The 21,142-nt window shown below is 46.2% G+C and overlaps 1 protein-coding gene and 1 non-coding gene across 7 annotated transcripts in view; both read right to left on the reverse strand.

The window, feature by feature from the left end:
* The window catches only part of LOC120907155 (cardioacceleratory peptide receptor-like), a 50,228-nt gene that overhangs the window by 2,580 nt on the left and 26,506 nt on the right, over positions 1 to 21,142 (reverse strand). For 5 of the 6 annotated variants that reach the window (XM_040319049.1, XM_040319050.1, XM_040319048.1 and 2 more), the window contains 4 exons: positions 5,053 to 5,188; positions 1,502 to 1,699; positions 1,332 to 1,427; positions 729 to 1,266 (listed from right to left, as the gene is read on the reverse strand). In XM_040319049.1, coding sequence (XP_040174983.1) covers positions 729 to 1,266; positions 1,332 to 1,427; positions 1,502 to 1,699; positions 5,053 to 5,188 — 968 coding nt within the window. The remainder of the gene's footprint in view (positions 1 to 728; positions 1,267 to 1,331; positions 1,428 to 1,501; positions 1,700 to 5,052; positions 5,189 to 21,142) is intronic. The other variant, XM_040319047.1, reaches the window with a different exon arrangement.
* Positions 6,888 to 6,961, reverse strand: Trnan-guu. Its single transcript has one exon. It is a non-coding gene; the product is annotated as a tRNA-Asn (tRNA).

Below are 21,142 nucleotides of genomic sequence, written 5' to 3' on the forward strand. Positions count from 1 at the left end.
AAGTGAACGATAAAGCGAACCGAATGGTACATTTAATTTGTCCCTCTGCCTTAACATCCTTCCCCAAGGGGCGTGAAAAGTTTGTGTGCGCCTTTGTGACGTTCGCAACCGCGCACCGGCGGCAGATGACGTCTGTCGGAAAGTTAAACCCGTTAACCGGCGAACCGGCGGAGCGTTGCGAAACGATTGTAAATTTACGACCGGTCTCGCAAATCAATAAAGCCAGGCGCGTTTTGCCAGGCGAGCGAAATTATGACGCTCGTAAAGTATAAGCACCTGCCAGACGGTATAATCCGATCAGTTCGCCCGTTCGCCCGGGCCCTCCCGGCTGCGAGCGTAATGGATCAATTTTTAGTGGTTTTGACGTTTCGCATTCCATGGCCTGCTGCTGGCTGCATCTGGACGGTGTGTAAAATTGAAAACACATTGCCACTCTTTTAAATGGCAGAACGAGGGGGGGGGGAGTTTAAGATTTGACTGGGGGTTTCGGTATCCGCCTCTGCGCTTACTTTGATTGGACAGCGCGCTCTTTGCTTCGAGTGGCGGTAAATATTACCGACGATTTATGGCGCTGGAATGCGCGCGGTGATGCAGTGAGAAAGGGTTTTTTCTTCTTTTTTTGTGCAATGAAATTAATTACGACTGTTTCGGCTAATTATTGAACTCACAAACTCGACATCAGCACGCACTCGACACGCAAATAGCAAAATTGCCCACTCCTCACTCACTTGATCATACGGCACACCTGCGTGGAGAAGAGACAGTAGATGAGCGGGTTGGCGGCCGAGTTGAGCGGGGCAAGACTTTGGATGAAGGTGGCAATCGCAACGTTCGTTTGCGTTGCCGGTATCTGCCCAAACACCTGCAGCAGATCGAAGATGATGTACGGTGACCAGCAGAGCACGAACACGATCACGATCACGATCGTCATCTTGACCGTCTTCACCTTGGCGCGGGGTATGATGCCGCGCGAGCTGGCCCGCCTCGTCGCCAGATCTGCCATACCGTTGTGCGTGCGGTCTATAATCGAAAATGTTGTAAAAATGGTTAGTGCTACAGCATACAATGCAAAATAGAAAAGTAAGAGCAGAAAAACCTCACCGATTGGACCGAGGATGGTACCCTTTGCCCAGATCGTGCGCACGATGACGGCGTAGCAGGCGGAAATGATCAGCGCCGGTACGACGAACAGCGAACCCGACACCCAGCACATGTAGAGCTGCCATCGCCATGCCTCGACCAGATCGATCCAGCACTGCATTTTGCCTACCGGAAACGGAAACAAAACTTTGTGAGTAATCAAACCCTATGACTGGCCTCTCACAACCCACCCTGTATTAGCCGCTCCTCGTAGAAGTACGTTATCGGCAGGGAGAAAAGTATGCTGAAACTCCACGCCGCGGCCACCAGCTTCCGTGCACGACTCCCTGGAAGAAAAGAATAAACAAACAAATAGCTGTGGTTGGATTTCAGTGCCATTGCCGGAATACGGAATACTTACAGCAGCCGGAAAAGTTCATCGGATGCGTTATGGCATCGTACCGGTCGATGCTGAGCGCGACCAGCACGTACGTGGACGCGTACGTAACGCAGACCTGGACGAAGCGGATCGCTTTACAGGCGGCATTGCCCGCCCGCCACACCACCGTGATGCGCCAGATGATGTCCGTCAGCACGTTCAGCAGTCCTACGCAGAGATCTGGGGACAGAGAGGCGGAGGGAGGGGTTAGAAAAAAGCTCCTTTATTGAATAACAGTTACAATGTGGTACATTTAAATGTCTGCAGGAGATGTAGTTTTGCTCTTCAAATTATATAAAAACAGCGTCTAATGTTTGGCCAAATGTTGGTTCCAAGTTTTATTACTTCTTAACTGAACCGACGATCAACACTAAAACCTCGAAACCCCAACCACACTGGGACACCGAAAATAGACTCATAAAAGTAGTTCATTGCTCGTAAGGAAGTGGCTTTTTCCCCGCTGAAACTATTACCGTTCACCCATCGGCTGCTGTTTCCTACGTTCAACCTCTCTGCGTCGCGGGTAAAGCGCAATTACTTCGCTCGGTACGCGGAAGTTGGCCCGCCCTATAAATTCGCTTGCTTTTCTGGTGCCAGCGTGCACAGATCGCGATAAATGCTAGAGCAATGGGGCCCAAAAGCCGGACAGTGGGGGGTGGAGAGGTCACACCATAAATCTACTCACAATTTATGAGCACTCATGAACCAGAAGAACATGACCCGGAGAGAACGGGCATTACTTTTACCACCGGAAGCGAGAGAGATAGGAAAACGGAGCACTAAATGTTCTTCGGGTTTACACCGTTTTTTTACTGTGATCGATGACAAAAAGGACCAATGTAATTCCAATGGAGCCGTTGTGCCTTGAAGTTGGTAAACAAAGTTGAGCCCCAAAGCATCAATGGGACGAAGAAAGCGATCGAAAGTAGATTAAAAGTGTGATGGACTGGAATGGATTGTGCGTTATTGTCGTGAGAAAGAAAATGAAGAAAAATGGGAGAATTTAGGGAACACTCTTAACTGAATGAAAGATAGAGGAGACCTTTCAAGAAAAGCAAGAAAAGTGATTAAAAGTTCTATTTTTCGTTCCCTTTTTCTTTGAGCCAGTCAAAGATCAAAAGTGTCCGGCGTAGTCTCTGGGAATTTGTCCATCGTTCAAATGTAATTACAGTAATCGATGGCATCATTTTCGTGACATCACTTACCCATCATTAGACTGATTAAACATGACCCATAAATGTACGATTGTAAAGAGTATCCTCAAGGACAGCAATGAAGGAGCGTCGGCGGTGACAAAACTCATTACGGCATTAGGGCTTTTAATGAACTCCAATGCACAGCAAAAAGCGATCAATAAACGTGATGCATTCCGAAAGGATTCCACATTCCCTTTTTTCCTTCCCTTCTTTTAATAGCCATCTCATATTTCCATTAGCGCAAGATTAGCTGTAATTATGTACTGTTTGTGTACAAAAAATGGAACACCATGCTGCTCGTTAGCTCGTCGAATTAATAAACGAGGCCACTTCACCACACGGCACAGCAGAAGGGAGCAGCAGAAGAGAGCAATTCCTTTTCGCCCTCGGAAGATGGAAAATCGATCCTAATTCTTATGAACCTGCTGTCCCACAGCACCCCCCCACCAAATGGACACTTAAAACACAGGGCACAACACAATTTGTACCGCGCTGTTCGCGATGTTGTCCTTGCCGTTCGTTGTGACACTTTTATCCACATCCTTTGATCATTGGCACCGTTTTCTTGTGCGTTACAAAATCAAACACAACTCCCGTGTGTTTGCTTTTCCCTTGCTTCTTCGACCGGGGTGCGGTGCGAGAATGGGGGAAAATGCCATTTCCGTGTATTGTTGTGTGTCGGATCGGAGAAAAAGCTCGTTTTGCATAGATTCGCAAGCAAACACAGCTCGCCCAGCATAAGGACACATTAAGTGAAGCGAACGCGAACAAACAACAACAGTACGCTCGGTGTTGGTGCTATACAGGGTCTCGCGTAAGAAAAGGTTGCGCTGCGCTTTACGCAGCGAGGATGAGCTCCCGTGTTTGCATCTACCGAACAAGGGCGTGCGCGCACTCACACAAAAACACATAATTTATATTCATCATCGTTGTCCTCGTCCTCGTGTTCAGCTGGAACGGGATTCTGGGTGTTTACGGGATTGATGATTGTCTCTCGATGCGTTCGTTTGTGGGTGTGTGTGTTTTTTCCCTCAACCAAGCGTTTTATGACGCATTTTTCGGTGAAAAACAGACAAATACACTGATAGAGAGAGAGAGAAGGGAACAGATGATGGGTGGGTGCAACAACTTGAAACGACGATCGCGGTCCGCAAAGACACATAACGTGAAGGATGATTCAACTTGTAGAATGACAAAAGTTTGACCTCGTTTTCTGCCCCATCCTTCCATCTTGCTAGCTGCTGCCGGAAGCTGCTGCTGTGTGTGTGTGGGGTGGGGCTGGTGATTTCGTGCTGCATCAAATCACCCACATCAAATCGCATTAAAGTAGCGCGGGTTGGTTGAATTTTGACTGGCATCATATTTTCCTCCCAACTGGGCGCCGGTATGAATCCATCGCATCGAGAAAAAAACCCCACACACACACCCGCCGAGGGCGATGGGTCACTGTTTTATGGGACAAACTTTCCAAATTCGAATCTCCGGGTGAGAATCCGAATCGAACACAAAACAGTACTAAAACCGAAACATCCGTCCGTCGGTCCGCTCACTGGAAGCGAAGTGAGTGGTTACGAGTCGCTACTTTAGTGCACTTGCCAGAGCACCAGTTTGTTGCCCTCTGGTACGATTTAAAGCTCACTGCTGTGTATGTGACTGTGCGCTATCTATCGGGTAATCCAAAAAAGTCACAAAATGGGAGGAAATTTGTGTCCCATGATTAGGAAAGGCGCTGTAAATGGATTATGATGCTGGCGGGACATCAGACAAAGAGCGGAAGCTTATCCGGAAAGCCTTTAAAAATTTTGGCGAACAAATCTACCAGGAAATCCTGGTGTAATCCCTTTACGAAGAACAAGATTCGACTACGGTGCTATAGTGAATGGAATGTTTTTGAGCTTTTGTTTTACAAAGTTCTTCTCATATTTATCAACTTTCCTTCTTGATACAAAGATACATAAAAATGCAATAAACGACTCTTGGACTCTCTCAAAAAAAGAAGTAATAAATGACTTCGACAACAGCTCTCCAATGGAGAAAACACGATTGCAACACACGAATCATCAGTTTTGAAGTGGAAGAGGAAAATTAATCATTTCATTTCACTCTCATCGTGAAATCTCATTTCGAACCAATCGGTAATAAAGTAATCTTTCGTTTCATTATTTTGCAATATCTCCGATTCCACTCAAAAATACAATTAATACAGCCAGCCCCAGCCTTTAACTTTATGTAGTGTTATAACCATCTCTCTCTCTCTCCCTCTTTGATGGTGAAAGCAATAATAAAAAAGCACAATAATAATTTCATATATTACACATGGTACATCCACACACTTACCAGCAATTGCGAGCTGCTTAATGAAGAAATTCATTCGCGATTTGCGCGTTCTGTTCAGCATCAGCGTCACCAGGACGGCCGAATTGCCCAGCACGATCACGGTAAACAGCACCCACAGGAACGCGAACTGTTCAGTCTACGGAAAAAGAAATAAAGAGAGAGAGAGAGAGAGAGAGAGAGAAAGAGAGAGAGCGAAAGGTAAATAGAAAAGTCATTTTCATGTTAAAACCGTTAAACATTTTCCCTTAATTGAGTGTTTATTTTCCCTTCCCTTAATTGAGTGTTTCTTTCATTATTGAAAATCTCTGACGGATGACGGTTGACATGACGATAATTGCCGGCATCGCACCAGTGTTGCAATTCATTCACAATTTTGCATTCAATTTAGCGAACTTTCCATCACGTTTTCATCTCAAACACACAAGGCAAACCGTAAGTGCCTGAAGTGTATACGCTGACTAAACACGTGCAGAGGCTGCAGAAAGCAGAAAGCTGTACTTCTTTATGTTTGTTTCCTGACGATGTTTGAATTTCATCTTTTCTATGAAAAACGAAATACCATGGCGTGGAGGGCAATGTTGTTCTTAATTTTAATCTTGTTTTTTTTTTTGTGTGTGTTGAATTAACTTCTGAATACCACCACAATTCTGTTGCCTGTGTTTTAATGGGAGCTAAGCTACGGTAAATATTCAATTACTTTACATTGCATGCGATTCCCACAGTATTGCAGCAGTTTTTAATACGCCAACAAAACACTCTTTAAAGCGGATAAGAATAATTCGATGTTGAACCTTTTTGAATAATCTTTGTTTTTTTTTTCTGTCAACAAAACATCCATTTCCAACACCGTCATCACCTCATCTACTTTCCTTCGATCATCTTCAACATCCGGGATGACGGTAAAACTTGTTCTTGCCTTTTCGGGCTCATGGCACACTATGCACCGTCCCCAGCTGGCTGCTAAGAAACCTACGACACATCCTTGCTACAAGGCTAAGTTTAATCAGTGTAATTGAAAGTGATGCAATTTAAGTTCCGGCCTGAGGAGGATAACACCGTCGGAAACTCTTATCTCCTCTCCCTTCACTCCTCTCAACTCAGATGAGGCGAAAATGGGGAAAAATGGTACGAAAAGTGGGTTGCTTTAAGAAATTGAATGTAGTTCATGTTGCGTAGGATGGTCTCGCCAGTGCCACCGCCGCCGCCGCTGCCGCTTCTGCCTCGGGATACTTTCGAAGATCCACAGCCGTCCGTCGCCCTTAACCGTCCGGGCTAATTAGTGTGTCTGGTGGTGTGTAAGTTGAGCATGATAATAATAAATTGATTCTCTTCTCTCCACCGTACAGCGTACGCAACGCCACAAGCATTTTTTGTTTCTGTTTTATGCTATTGTGTCTGTTAAACTATTTAAGAGCCGAACCATTGAGTTTGGGTTCTGGCAAAAGAACAAGGCGGAATTGGGGCACTGGTAAATTAATTGCAAGAATAAGTACACCCTTCAGCGTGGTTTTACTGTAGAAGGGTTTGCGTTGTTTGGTATAAAACAATGATTTGTTCTCGTAGCTAACTCGCAGTTTTGCATTCAATAAATTGCACCTACCATAAATTAATTAATCTATATATTGTTATTTTACATGAAATTTCTTTTACATGATTTTATATTTTATTTTCTATGATTCAATGAAAAAAGAAGGTATAAACCAACTGTTTGTACTTTACGTGGTTGTATTAGTCTGTATTTTTTTGTGTTCTACAGGCATTTAGCTGATGCTTAATTTCTAAGAATTTTTTTTTTGTTGTAATTTTTAGTCTCAATACATAAAAAGCAATTACGCCGCCCCCGGGTGGACTCGAACCACCAACCTTTCGGTTAACAGCCGAACGCGCTAACCGATTGCGCCACGAAGGCAATGATGCTGTGCCGTTCGCTAACGCGTTTTGTTGCGAGCTACCAAACGCAAACGTACCATACTCTGCGGGTCGAACGGTGACTTCGTAAAACCACGATAGCGATTCCACGCTACGGTATTTGCGTCATCATCACACAGTAATGAGCAATGAATAAATATCATAGGCGAAAGCGAGCCGGTTTTTGGTGACGTTAATCACAAGCACTGAGATTAATCAGACACGTGTAATTGTTTTTGTAACATACTTGAAGTGCTGTTTTGTATTGTACGGTAGAGTTATCAATAGTTTATCATTTTACTTTGACTATGAATTAGACAGGTTCGAGTCTTGTTCTGTTCATCTTGTTGTTCAAGATGTCTGACGATGCACTTTCATATGCTTCGTAAACGCTTTACCGTGACAGATATCTTGTTCGATTGGTGCCTCCGGTCAGCGCATATAAATCAGCGTATATCGGGGAATACCTGTACAAATATGACGTCATGGCGCACGCCCCATGACGTGGCGTGGGGTGATGAAACAATGTAGATGTCAAATTAATGCGCTCGCTTCCAGAACCCCTAATTTGCTGTGTTAATTGTACTGTGGCCAACCTGTATCCATCAGCACCACGAAACACAGTGCAAGCTGCAACAATAGCCATGTACAGTTTATCATTTGACCAAAAAGCTTTACCCGGTTGGTACATTCACCCATGATTGATGCATACAATTTGCCATCCCTATTCACATAATTGCTTCTGACTGAACAATTATAAACGACTGTGCGTTCCCCGGAGCATGTCAATGTCAGCGGCCCAAAACACGTTGGTGCAATTATTAAAATGTCAAAAAGATGATGAAACGTGTACAGTAAGCCGTAATAGGAGCCGTGCACAAAACTCGTTTGCAAAACCCAATGTTCCGACACGTGGGGCCGTGTCCGTGTTGTGCTCCACAAAGGACCTATTTTTAAACCGAGCAAATAAAGCATCTAAATGCACAGCTCAATACGGGGCTTTCCGTCTATTTACGACAGCACTGTATTGTGCTACTTGAATGTGGATTATTAAATCTGTACTGTGCCCACTACCCACCTTATTTCCTTAAGCTTATTTCCGATTCCATTCAACGCATTCATCCCGACAACGACGACGACGACGACGAATCGAACCGAAATTCCAAACACATTTCTAATACTCCAGCCCACTGTACGGATGCTGTCTGTGCACATTCTTTCACCACAGTTGACGAACCGTGCATAATCGGAGCGTAAGGTATTTTCGTTGCCACGTTGCGTTGCGCTTTACATCATGAATATTGTTGATGCGTGATTGCCGACCGTCCGACCAGAACCCAACCAACTCACCGTCCGTCCGTCCGTCCGTCCAAGCTTTGTCAACTTCCTCAAGCAGCAGTACAACATACCTAAATGGTATTCCAGGCTTACTGGCGGGTGTCCCCTGGGGATAGCAGTGAGTAGCTTCCAGGACCGAAGCAACTATTCGCCGCTATACCAAGAAACTGCTTGCCTTTTCCCTCCCTTGCCACTCGCCACCCGATGGCGGCAACCGTCTTTGACTTGGTATAACGGTGCACACAAAATTCCCCAGGAATTAGAGGCATTACATTTCCTGCGCAGTGAGAGATAGAAGGAGAAAGATCCAATTCCGAAGGCGACAGCCAACCCAAGCGTTGCAGAAATTATTCACAATTAATTAAATTGCAATAGCCCACGGCCCAGCCGTGTACGGGCGGAGTAATTAGATGGTTAACATTTCAAGCCAGGTCTCTGCCCCACCACCAGCGCGTTCTCTTTCTCTCTTAGGGCCATCGTTAGGTTGCGTGTGCCTGTAAGTTTGTGTAATAGCTACCTCTTTTTTGCAAAACCTCCGGAATTATAAGCCCCATACGATACAAACACCAGAAGTCGATGGATATATTTCATCTTCCAAACGCGCTCTTTCCGCACCCGCTGATGGACATCTTTGGACGTGTCCGGGCTGGCAGAGATAACTGGACTCGTCCGTGGTCCTCCACCCTGGTTGTGCTCTATATACGTCTTAATTTTAAGAAGCACCCCACACTACTTCCTTTTTCGCAAGGTCCCACAAGGGTGCTCTGCCCCCAAAGCAACGCACTCTTCCAGTGGGGGGAGGAATGGGCAACCCGCGCTGGGACCTACAGCCAATCCGCAAAAGGGTACGCAACGCAACGAAGCCACACCACGATGGGCCAGCAAGCACCGCAAACGCACCACACTGTGAAGGTTTATTTATCGTCCCAACAACTGGGCCGACAACTGGGCGATGTGATATCTCTGGCGATCGCTTGTGTACCGAACTTGGTGGTTTGGTAAAACTTGATCCTACCACCTAGCCACCGGCTTCTGTTGGGGTAGGCTTCGTTTACCTTTTGTTGCGATCCTTGACACTATCCCCTGTGCTGTGTCTTTTGTTTTGAACCATCACTGGACTGGAGCGACAGCACAGAACTGGATCCCCGCAGAACAGGGGGGAGGGTATTTACCGAGTAGCGCTACACCCAAGACGCCAAGCGATATCTACGATCTAGCGCGTTGTGGACCTACTACGGAGCACGCAGCGCGCTCGTAGACAATTCTGTCGCGGTACATCATTACGACGGCCGCGTACTGTACCGATTCTCCAAAAAAGGCACTACGAATGCTGATTGAGATATAATTTGTATGCTCGTATGCCGTTGCCATCCGTACAGCTACCGAGGCTGCGATCGTTGCGTACGTCCGACCCCCGGAAGCTGCAGTAAATCAGAGCAGGGCACAGTCACATAAAAACGTAGACAACAAATGTTTGTGCTCGTGTACGGGATCTCACCGTAAGTCGCGCGCGAGCATAGCAAAACAACGTGATTTATTGTGGCTGATCGTTCGGTACGATTTCGTACCGATCGTGTACAACAGCAGACGTTCGTCGCGAATGGATTCGCTGAACAAAACTATCAAAGTGTTTGCATCTATTGGGAAGTCCTTATCGGTCCTCCTAGGTCCTACCGTTTTGGAAGCGTGTGTTGCAATTTACGACCCCCCCGGCGGTGGGAACGGAAACAGGACCATCGTCTTGAATGGCAAATTAAAAATGTATGCTTGTTGTTTGGCTGGATTTGTGGGCAAACAACAACCACAGGCCTAAAAACAGGTTTAGTGACCATTTGGAGTTTGAAAGAAATTTGTCAAACATAAAAAGTTTGAGCGACGCTTTCGATAAGATCTTTCGCTTTGATAGGTATGAAATTAATTAACAGCTCCATGGTGGGAGAAATTGCACCTGTCGTCGTGTGATCGACAGTATGAAGAAGAAATTTATCAACAAGGCTAATCAATACAGCGTTCGCGACACCATTCCACCCAGCTACTCCCGATCGCTCCATTCCATTTCGGGCTTTCGGCGTTCGCTCAGCCAAACCCAACCACTTCCCAACCATCGCTAGCCGCAGAAACAATCGTGTTCAATCCCTTAATGAACTTGCAACATAAACCCGGTTGAAACAATGTCGGTCTTAATTAAAACTTCCTCCGATGGAGTTATCAATTCCTCGTGCCAGGCAACAACTGCAACCCAATGCCCAAGGTTGACGACGGTGCACACGAAACAGGACGTGCAGCTATTCAGTGAGCGCGGGTAAGCAGCACTTAAACCTTCATAATTCCGCTGCCAATCGTAATCGTCTCATGAAATCGCATCGGAATCCATATCGCCAGCTGATTCAATCTGCTCCATTCACAGCCCCAGGGGGGGGGGGGGGGAGCGAGAAGCTGGAACTGATTGTTGAGCGATTGCAATTAGCAGCCGCTCGGTTTTGCCAGCTCTCGTAGTTGACACGCGACCGCGAAGCACACATTTAATCGCAACCGGTAGCGTGCGCAATTAGGCTCGTCAGGCCAGCTCCAGTTGTCTGACAACCAGCTCGGTACAGATTGTCGACAAAATGGTCACATCACGCAAGAAGACATTATTATCTTGCAATCTTCACAAGCAATCTTTACTGAATGTTTTCCTTTGAATCACTGCTTCATACACCATTATCAGAAACAAATTGATTACCTGTACACTTTTGGTGTTAGGAAATAAACTTTGAAAATGGTGACTCCTTTGTGTTTAATGTAACAACCACGTGTCACGTGGAAAGCATCACCAAAGAAAGGCTTTTCAGTGCCTTACGGCACCCAAAATGCTGGCCATACCAACCAGCCGGCGTTAAAACGTGATTGTGATCTAACCGGAAACCGTTCAACTTTGCCACAAACCACCAAAACCACGAATTGGGAGGGATGCACAATGTCGAGAAACTCCTCCTTTCTTCCCTGTCCAACGCAGCAGGTTTGTGTGTGTGTGTGTGTGTGTGTTGGTAAAGGGAGTGTGGATCTACTGTTTTCACTGCCATTTTTTGTTAGACCTTTCGCCCGAAGGTAATTGATACTGGTGGGAAAAGTTTTTCATCAAGCCCACTCATACAGTGTAGTGAGCGGGTGGAAAGCGTTGTTTGCTTGGTTGCACGTGTATTAGAGAAAACTATTTCCCCAGGCAAAGGTGCACACAGAGCAGCACCAAAGGACCAACTTATGCCATTGAGGTGCAGCTGAAGCAGTCTGTTAGTTACCTTTCATTATAGGGTGCAAACTATGCTGATAAAGGGACATTCCTTTCTCAAGAGTGTTGGTTGAATGTGTGTAGCAAAGTTTAACGTGTGGGGATTGTGTTGAAGCTTTACAGCTGATTCGCTCAAAGTGAACTTTTCATTCGCTTCCTGCTTTTACCAGTCAATGTTCACTCTGTGCCATGGTTTTGATGCTGTACATCGTTATTCGATTCAATGGTTCAAGTACGGTTAATAAACCAACGACTCTTGAAATAAGCTCATAATCGGCTGTGCCCAAGAGTGCCACTTTTAATGAACCTCACTGCATAAACACACACACAAAAATGCACTAATCTGGACTAACGAGCTCTCGAGAAGCGCTTACCGCGCTATGGCATATCAATGGTAGGTACAGTCCGGGTTGCCTAGAGCCGTCCACTGCAGAATGTGGCGGATAATTAGCGCACATCCCGTTGCTCATTGCGTATCGCAACGTAACCCGAGGTCATTGCCAAACGAGCTGTGTAATACACTGCATCTGATGATGAGTCACGTGGCGAAAGGATTAAATTTGCAAATGGGACTTGTGCAAAACGTTGCAGCCCACCAGCCCCCAAAATTTGATAACCAAATGCGACAACATTTTCATGGTAAAGCCTTCCACCCGAATGGTTTTTGTGACGAATGGGTATCAAGTGCATTCGCAGTTGAAGTTGAACAGCGTTCATTTTAGCTAGAACCTTCTCCTGTTTATCTGTAATCTTTTAACATCACATCACCAATCAGGTGATACGAAACATTTAATCTCAGTTCTAGCAAACACACCCATTTAAATAGAGGACGTAAACGTACCTCGGCTCATGCCTCGTTATAGCTCCAAACGATCCAACTTGCTAGCCTAGACCGCATCCACAAACTGCATATGTATCCGGCGCACCATTTCGCACTGCTGCACCACTCAGCGGTTTGCACCACGCAGCAGCTCATTTATTAAACATTAGCACACGTTCGGGACACCATTCCGGGAGTTTGATCCCCATTAGCAGGGAGCAGAGAGCGCGCTCGTTGCTATCAACAAGGAACGGCATTCTGTCGCATCACCTTGCGTCTGTGGGCAAGCATGTTGCAAGTGTCGCACCTGACGGACGTATGCAGTTTTGCAATATTCATGAACCGACAAGACGACACCCGCCAGTGGAACTCATCTGCTCCCCCTATTCCGGCGGTGTGGGAATGCTTGTCCTCGTGGCGTCACCCATTGATGCAGTGGTTGATACACTCTAAACTGTGCTTGTGTGAGTGTGTTGCCCTGCGGAATACATAATCGTATTCTGCGGCCAGGATCCCGGCGGATAACGATGATTCCCGTTGCATTTGGCCGATTGAATGTGACGGACCTGTTGCTTCTCGATGCGGGCACGGTGGCTCGAGCGAACTAAGGTGTAAACGGCTTTGATGTAACCTTGGCACATTCTCACGTCGGCTACGAGTGGGCCCCTGGCAGCATTAATGCAGTGCAGGCATCCAGGCCTGCTCTAATTATGTCAATAATTAGCTCTTTCCCACAGCATTTTTCACACCCTTTTACAGGGCGCAGCTTTTCCGGATGCGGGAAACGTACCGAGCTTTGCCGGAGAATTTCGCAGCAATGGCGTCAAATAGTTGCTAGTTTTTTTTTGTGAGATGATGTTCCCAAACAAATGCTATTCCAAGAATACGTGTCAAAGATCTCACATGTGTTGTCTTTCAATAAGTGTTTAAATGAACAATTGATACTAATAATAAGCCACTCCGGATCTAAACCATTCCTTAAATACATTTGAACCTAAAGAAACCGATTGTGCTAAATTGTCCAATCCAGTTCATTGTCGCATTGTCCAGCAACGTGATCAATTTGAACGCATAACTCTGGTGCACTCGCTGGGCATCGGGTTGTGTCCGCTCGTTCACTGCCTCATCCTCAACGTAGATGCCTCACACTCCACGAAGAATAATAATTAACACGTATCAATGTTTCCAAGCGCAACCCACAAGTGGACGAGCGCAAAGCCAATCGACAATCGGGAGGAATGCATTGAAATGGCACAAAAAGTAACGATGACGCTGGAAGCCGGTTTGCAATTACCGGCTTCAAAACTTAGCACTGCCCTTTACCACAAACCGCAGGACCACTGTGAAGGGACTCGAGTGCGAGTGCATCACATATGCCGTACGCAATCGGGAGTCTTTGCTTGCCGCACACGCAATCATCTTCCTTCTCAGAAAACGAAATCAATCCCGATAGTGGCAGCGGTCATCGGAGGCGTCGAAGAACCTGATGCCTCCGTTTCTTGCCGGATCTTGAAACCCATTGAGTGTGTGTGTTTGATTTAGCTTTGTTTGTATAGTCTGTACTGCCACTGGCTGTGGTTGGAATTTAATGCACCCAACCACAACGTCCGTCAGCGTGCGCTGTGTCCAGCTGTGAGGCGTACAGATAAATCGAATGCAATTGCCTGCATCTAGAAGATCCAATCCAATCGTGAAAGTGCCGGACGAGATAGCAAAACAACAACAGTTTAAAAAAAGTCCCCATCTCCATCGTCCAGTCGGGTGCAATTGCAGGCGCTCAAACGGCCGGGCGGATCTTTTTTTTTGCGTCCTCATGTACCCATTCTTTTTGTCCCACTCGGCAAGTGACCGGCTTAACTGCATCACGGCTACGGGTCGAAAATAATGAAGTGTTCAACAGATTAGTTAATTAGCTCGGGTTGGCCAGCGAAGCGGCAACGGTGGCAAGACGGTGGCACTGAATTCTTCACGATAATGATCACAAATCAATAAACTTCAAAGACCGAGACCTTTCAACGAGCGACCGGTGGCTTGAGGCGAAGATGCCATTCCCCGATACCACTTCATCTGCTTCCCCATGGCATAGGGGCTGTGTTGCGATATTTGTTTGTTTGTTTGTTTTTTGCTGCTTTTTCACGCAGGAAGATGGGAATCCTCTCCTGCACGGTTGGCTTCGTGCGGCCAGCGCCCTTAATTGCGAAGGGATAATTGAACAAGTTTTTGCTGCTTTGACGAATGCCACCCGGGCCCTCAGCGATGGGGAATTGCACATCGCGATCGCGAAGATGCGCATTTTTGTGCAGGTTGAGGAAATAGCAGGAGAAGGCGGAAACGGTGGTGCCTGCGATCAATCAACAAAGAGCGAACATAACTATTTCCCGCATGCCGGCCAGGGAGAGAGGGCCAGCTAAACGATCCGGAGTGGTTTGTAAGGTTTGATGACGGTTTGACGGTCACGGTAAGAATGCGCTCGAAGCTAACAGTGGAAAATTTTGACGTCAAGAACTGTTCGTATGATAAGATATCTGGAAAATATCGTTCAAATACTCTAAATCTGACGTATTCAAGCAACCATAATAAAACGAAGAGGCAGTGGCGAGACAGCGATTATGCTTAAAACATGCCATGTTCTTCTTCGCAAATACATCACACTCTTATTTGCATACCATCAGGCGTAAATCCGTTCCAGATATCACGCCACTATCATCATCTCAATAACAGCAAACTCAACATATTTGCACACAATGTTCTTGACATGTGCTATGCTTTGCACTCAAAAGCCATGAGAAAAGGAAGCTTTCTGTAAGTCTTGTAAGGAAGTCGGATGTGTGTATATATGTGTGTGTGTGTGTGTGTGCTAAACAAACTACACGTCCCGCACAGGAAACATAACAGCCGTGTCCGACATGGCTCAATGGAGCATCGTAAATCGACAGCACAACACTGCTGTTTGTCGCATTTTTTTTGTTGCTGTCCCAACAAATTATCGCCCTACCATCACACATATATAATCATTCGGTGCGGCATCCAAACAGCTTCTTAATCGTACACTTTCCCCCAAGAAGGAGGACGAGAGCAGCTCGTAAAATCCAGTTCTCAAAGTGTCAGAAGCAATGATGACTTCTCGAAAGGGTGACTGCAGCCGTACGCCACGGCGATGTTGTTGATGGTGGTGAGCCGTGGCTCAGATCAAGATAAATGTAGAAATAATCGCCAACAAGCATGAAATCGATCGAGCTGTATCCTCCCAGCCCCGTGGGGGGGGGGTTGGAACACCCCTTCGAGCATCGCGTCACATACGATTAGTGTACCGTGCGGATGGGTTATGCTAATTCCCTGCTGCATTGCAGCATCTGCTCCCGTTCTGCCACGATTACCACTGACGCTGGTAGGACATAACGCTAGAGAGAGAGATAAAACAACCCTTTTATGGAAGATTTGGTTCGGGAGCATCTTGGGGTTTTTTCGGAGCGTGCAGCAGTGAGGCAAACCTTCAGCATCAATAAAATCACTGACACGAAGATTTGAAAAGCTGCAAAAAGGGAATGAAAAGCATTTGAACTAGCATACGTATCTAGCCGTGGATGGCACTACGCAGCCAATGCCGATTTCGCGCACTGGAGCGGTTGAAACAAAACGAGTTTCTTGCCCGGCGGGCATCGTTCAATTGCCCCGCGCCCGGCGATCGTGCGTGTAGTTGTCGTACTCGATCTGCATATGTAGCACGTGTCAGAAGCAATGTAATCGGTCTCTTTAGGTTAATTGAATGGCCGATGATGGGGTGGAACGAAACACAACGGTCGACATAAGCGTCGTTGGTCACGTCGTGGGTGGTTTTGTGATGGAACGTCAGCAAAGATGCTTAGTCCCCTGGAACTGCTACGTTGGGAAATGTGTACCGTCGTCTATTTTTGGATGCTTTATCAGCTCAACGGCTATTCATGGAGCTGCAGTTATTTTTATCTCGTTGATTGGGTAACCATTTAGAGCGGAATATGATTCATCAGCATGATGATTTGTGCAAAGAGTAAACCACCCAAACTTTTAATTATAAAATGGCTTCGTTTTATAATGTTTTTAATTAAAATCGTTGAATTGAAAAGATTTCAGTGTTAAATTAACGTTTACAGTGCGATTATGTACCGACTATCTCAATTCCAATCAGTTTGTTGTTTTTACTGAGCATCTGAGCTCTTTTTGTAACACTCCACAGTTAATCTTAACCGAAGGTAATACAGCTACCATCTCATTTAAGCATCATTAACGAAACGATCCGCACAAGTGCTCCTTTTCCTTCGCCAGGCAGAAACCGGTACTCAGCGTTGGATTATGTTGTTACAGTACTTCACTACGTTCATAATCCACTGAGAACGCCTTGTCTCGCCCCGCAGGTGCAGGAACAGAGCGAAGGCCGAAGCAATGTTTAATTATTTTCTTATCACCTCACGCATCACGCTTCGTGCGCCGTACGGATGATTGAGCAAAATATTTCATCCAGCAGAGCCGCACATAAACTATTCCCGTTAATAGGCGTTTCCATAAGCTGCTCAGTAGAATCATTTGCCCCCAGAATCTTACAGCACGTACAGGATCTTTCCGGAACGAGTCATGCACAACCGTTTACCTGTACAGTTATCCTCTAGTACCACTAGGGTAGGACGCTCAAACTCTATTAACCGTATTATCTAGCAAAACCGATACGGCCCCAAAAGCACTCTCGAGCGGTTTGCATGTAATCCCGGTCGTATAATCCCTGTGCGAGCCCTGCCGACAAACACGGATCGCATCATCATGCTTCATCGCTGTGGCCGGTAAGCCGGCGAAGGTCTTAAGTAGACGCACTAATCCTCATCAATGATGACAAATTGAAAAACACGGAGATACGGCAAGTTCATTCACTTGGGCCTGCAATTATTTATTTATGCCTCGCCTTATCGGTTTGTTGTGCTGGAGAGAAGCGATCTACTTCGGCGTAATTAAATTGAGTTATCTCACGCTTATCGTTGCTCGTTTTTCATACTCTTTCTTCATTATTAGATCTCACAATCGTAAGGCTTCTTGCACACATTTTCATCTCCTTTCGGTGCTGTGCTGTGCTGGCACGAATGTGCGATTCTATTGCATTCCGATAAAGGTGCAAGGAGGTGCGTAATGTAACACACACACACACATACAAACTCACACGCTCATCCGTAAAGGTGTCCCAAAATGCATGCAAATTGCTTCATTTGTGCCTTGTCGCACAGCAGTGTCTGCACGCAGCACGCAAGGAGAGCCTCTTTCGTACCCCGTTCCGCATGAAATGCCGACCGAAGTTATGCGACCGGTACACACTTACCTACCCATCGGCCTCGGCAGAATCGATGAGGTAAGATGGCTGGCTTAACCTGCTTCCGTCATAGCGCAACCAACGTTCCTGCGTGCGGTCGGCGGCATGTGCAAAGGGCAGGTACGCCGGCTTGACAATTTAATACCGCCCGATTCTCGATGAATTTCAATGAGGCCTCCGGTTCCGATCGGATAGAATGTGTGGGCCGAATTTAGAACCGAGTCCGACACCGGAAACCGCTTACCGGATGGTACCGTCGCTTTTATGAAGTCTTAAAAGCCGGTCGCCAAAAATTGGTTGCGATGGGCTGGGAGTGGCGTGACGAGGTTTAAGATATCCGGCCCACTGCCCTGGGACACTGAGGCAGTCGATAATGTGAAGAAGAAAATGGTGAGTGGATATAAAAAAAATGCGAAGCAAAATAAGATTCATACCGGCCGGGTGGCGGGAAAGTATGAACGAGGCCAATAACCTTTTTATGAGTTTCGGCGAAGGAAAGTATTCAATCGAGCGTTTCGGCTTCGGTTGCAATGTTTATGTAGAAACTCTTCCTTTTCAGTAAAGTGGATAATAATTTTTGCATGAAAATCAACTCAGATGTATTGAATGCATGAGGAAAATGCATGATGAATTCAATTTTGTGTATGCTATTTACAACTCTGTCATGCATATTTATGTATCTTTTTCATGTGTATCGTGCGTAATATGTTCCTTACTTCATTTCTACAGCATTAGGCACAGGGGACTTCTTTTTTGCGAGTTGTTTACATTGCTTATATATAGTATTTTCCTTCTTATACATTCGATTACACCATTTTCGCTCCCATCAAGGTTGATCCACATGCATAAGAATGTTTTACAGCTTCGGTCTCCCTCACCAGCTACAAATGACTGCGACAAAAAGGCAGTCAAAGGATCCAAACAATTATCTCCCCGTTCAAGGGTGCTTGAAGCAAAATGGTGCTCTACGGACGGACGGTTGTATCCCGTAGCACACCTCAATCAACACCCTTTCTTCGAGAGCAATAGAGAATGTCTTTATAGATCGTACCATACCGTGTGAAAAATTGCCCCTACGTGATTTCGTCCCCTGAAAAGGCACGCCAGCGCTAACGGAAGTTATGTAAAACGGGCGTCCCAGAGTTAATTGTTTTCTGCATCCGGGACCAAACGGGACCGAAACGCGCTTTGAGCTCTCACCGACAGACATGGTCGCTAGATTGCTATTCGTTTCTCTTCTCGATCCCCCCCTCAAAATGACACCTTCGCTGCCAAAACCCTTCCCTTCTTTTAAATCTCAGGCAATAGTGAAGGATTGGAGGGGTCGAGCAAGGAAAAAGGACAAACATGGTTCCGAATCGGTTAACACTTTAAGCGCCGCGTCATATGATTTCGTATGACGGCTTTACTCACCACTCAGCTTTGTATCTGACGCTCAGTGATTCTCTTGAGAACGAATGAGGTAGGAAAGAGAGAACGAGAACGACATGTGCTACGCCGCTTATCGCAATGAAACAAAAGAGTGATAACAATGGCCCGAGAAACTGTCGCTCTCATCGCTCTCTTGCCATGCGCTACGTGCTCACTCAAAAACTGTGACGTCAGGCTGGCGGTCAAAGTGTTAAGCTCAAGGGGGGCCGCATTTGAAGCAGCACAGTGCCGAAGCTCGTACCAGTGTGTATTGGTGTCTCTTCAAAGAACCCCCGCGATAGGACTCCAGGAATTGGACGCGCTTTCGTCAACGACAAAACCCCCCTTTATCAACCGTCATATTACAGGCATTGGTCCCTGGTTGGCATTCCCTGGCGTTTTCCAGTATCACCAGCGCTCTGCTCTTCATACCCGACCATTCTACAGTCCAGCATGGTTGATAAGCAATTTTAATTGCTTCTAGCTGTTGCTTTCGGTGTTGCGCGATCGCTTCCGCTTCCAGCAGCGGGAGTTCCGAGAAAACTGGGTTAAGTGACGTGTTTGCGTGTGTTGGTACGCTTTTACGACCTCACACAGCACCCCCATTGGCGATTCGGTGGCCTGGTTTTTCGGGACACACACACTAAACACTAAACCATCCCCCGACCAAACCGGCACTGTGTCCAGCGATACAGCTGTCAACGTATTACTACCCCCTAAACGCACACACACACACACCCACACTTCCGGACAGTGCCGGACTGCAAGTTATGTGCGTGGTCGTAAATTTTCACCAACGACGAGGGTTTTTTTTGGGGACTGCACGACCGGAACCGGATCGTCACACGCTCGCGTTCAATAACTAATCGCTTCTCCAGGCGCGAAGTGCCTGTTTTTCCGGAAGGTTGTTGCCATTCTTGGGGTGTTATTTTTCCGGGTCGTCCACAGGGGTTTGAAAGCAGAAATGGATTCCGTTCCGTTGGCGCCAACCGTTTTGTCATCAGCGCCAACAGCGAGGGTGCAATTCTGCCATCGTCATTGTTTCGTTCGCGCTATTAAACGCGATTATCGATAAGCAAATCCATTTGCCGGCACTTGAGCTTTTATTAGGTTTCTAACACACAAAAAAAAAAACAAACCCCGTATTGTGAAGCTTTACGGGGTAGTCATAAAACGAAGGAACCTCGCCTCATTGAAGCTAGCCAGAAGTGGATTTCGGGCTGAAGTAAAGCATCAAACGCGCGTATAAGCAAACGATAAAACACGCTTTAGTCCTGTTTAAACATTGTATGATCTAGTGCGACGTTCGTATAACTCTGCCACGATTTAGTGATGGGTAAAATGAATCCCAGAAGGTATTCGAATCGTCGAATCGCAATCCTGGATGGGATTCGAATCTTTGAATCACAATCCCAATCCCAATCCCAATACGAATGTGGTATAGCGTTTTATTCTAGTTTGCAGTTGGGGGGGGGGGGGGGTGAATTAGAGGTCATTCTGTTTTACTCCTAATTATTTAACTTTGCAATACTTACATCATTATTAGTACAGGTCCCCGAGATACGCGGACCTTTATTCAATATCAAATCAAATAATTTGTTTTGTAACTACCACTTCTCATTAAATGCTACATTACACGAACATTTGCTATATTTTGACTGAAAACTGCGTGATTCAACTTCTCGGGAACAGCCCAATCAATCGAATCCCAAACGAATCCCAATCGAATCGCAATCCCAATCCCAATCAGAATCCCAATCGAAACTCAAATGAATCCCAATCGTATCCCAATCGAATCGCAATCAAATCCCAATTGCAAAGGAATCTTTTAGAGATTCAAATCCTACAAACGGGATCCGATCCGATCGAATCTTCCAAATCCTGAATCTCCCAACACTACCACGATTGAGCTGGACCTCAGCTTGACAGTTTCTTTAGAACCCTTTACGTGTAAGGCTCTCAGTTCATTTCTTAAGCAACACTTGAAGCGTGTGTCGAGCCTTACTTCCTTGTA

This window comes from Anopheles arabiensis, chromosome 2 (genome assembly GCF_016920715.1).
Source record: "Anopheles arabiensis isolate DONGOLA chromosome 2, AaraD3, whole genome shotgun sequence".
Taxonomy (NCBI): Eukaryota; Metazoa; Arthropoda; class Insecta; order Diptera; family Culicidae; genus Anopheles; species Anopheles arabiensis.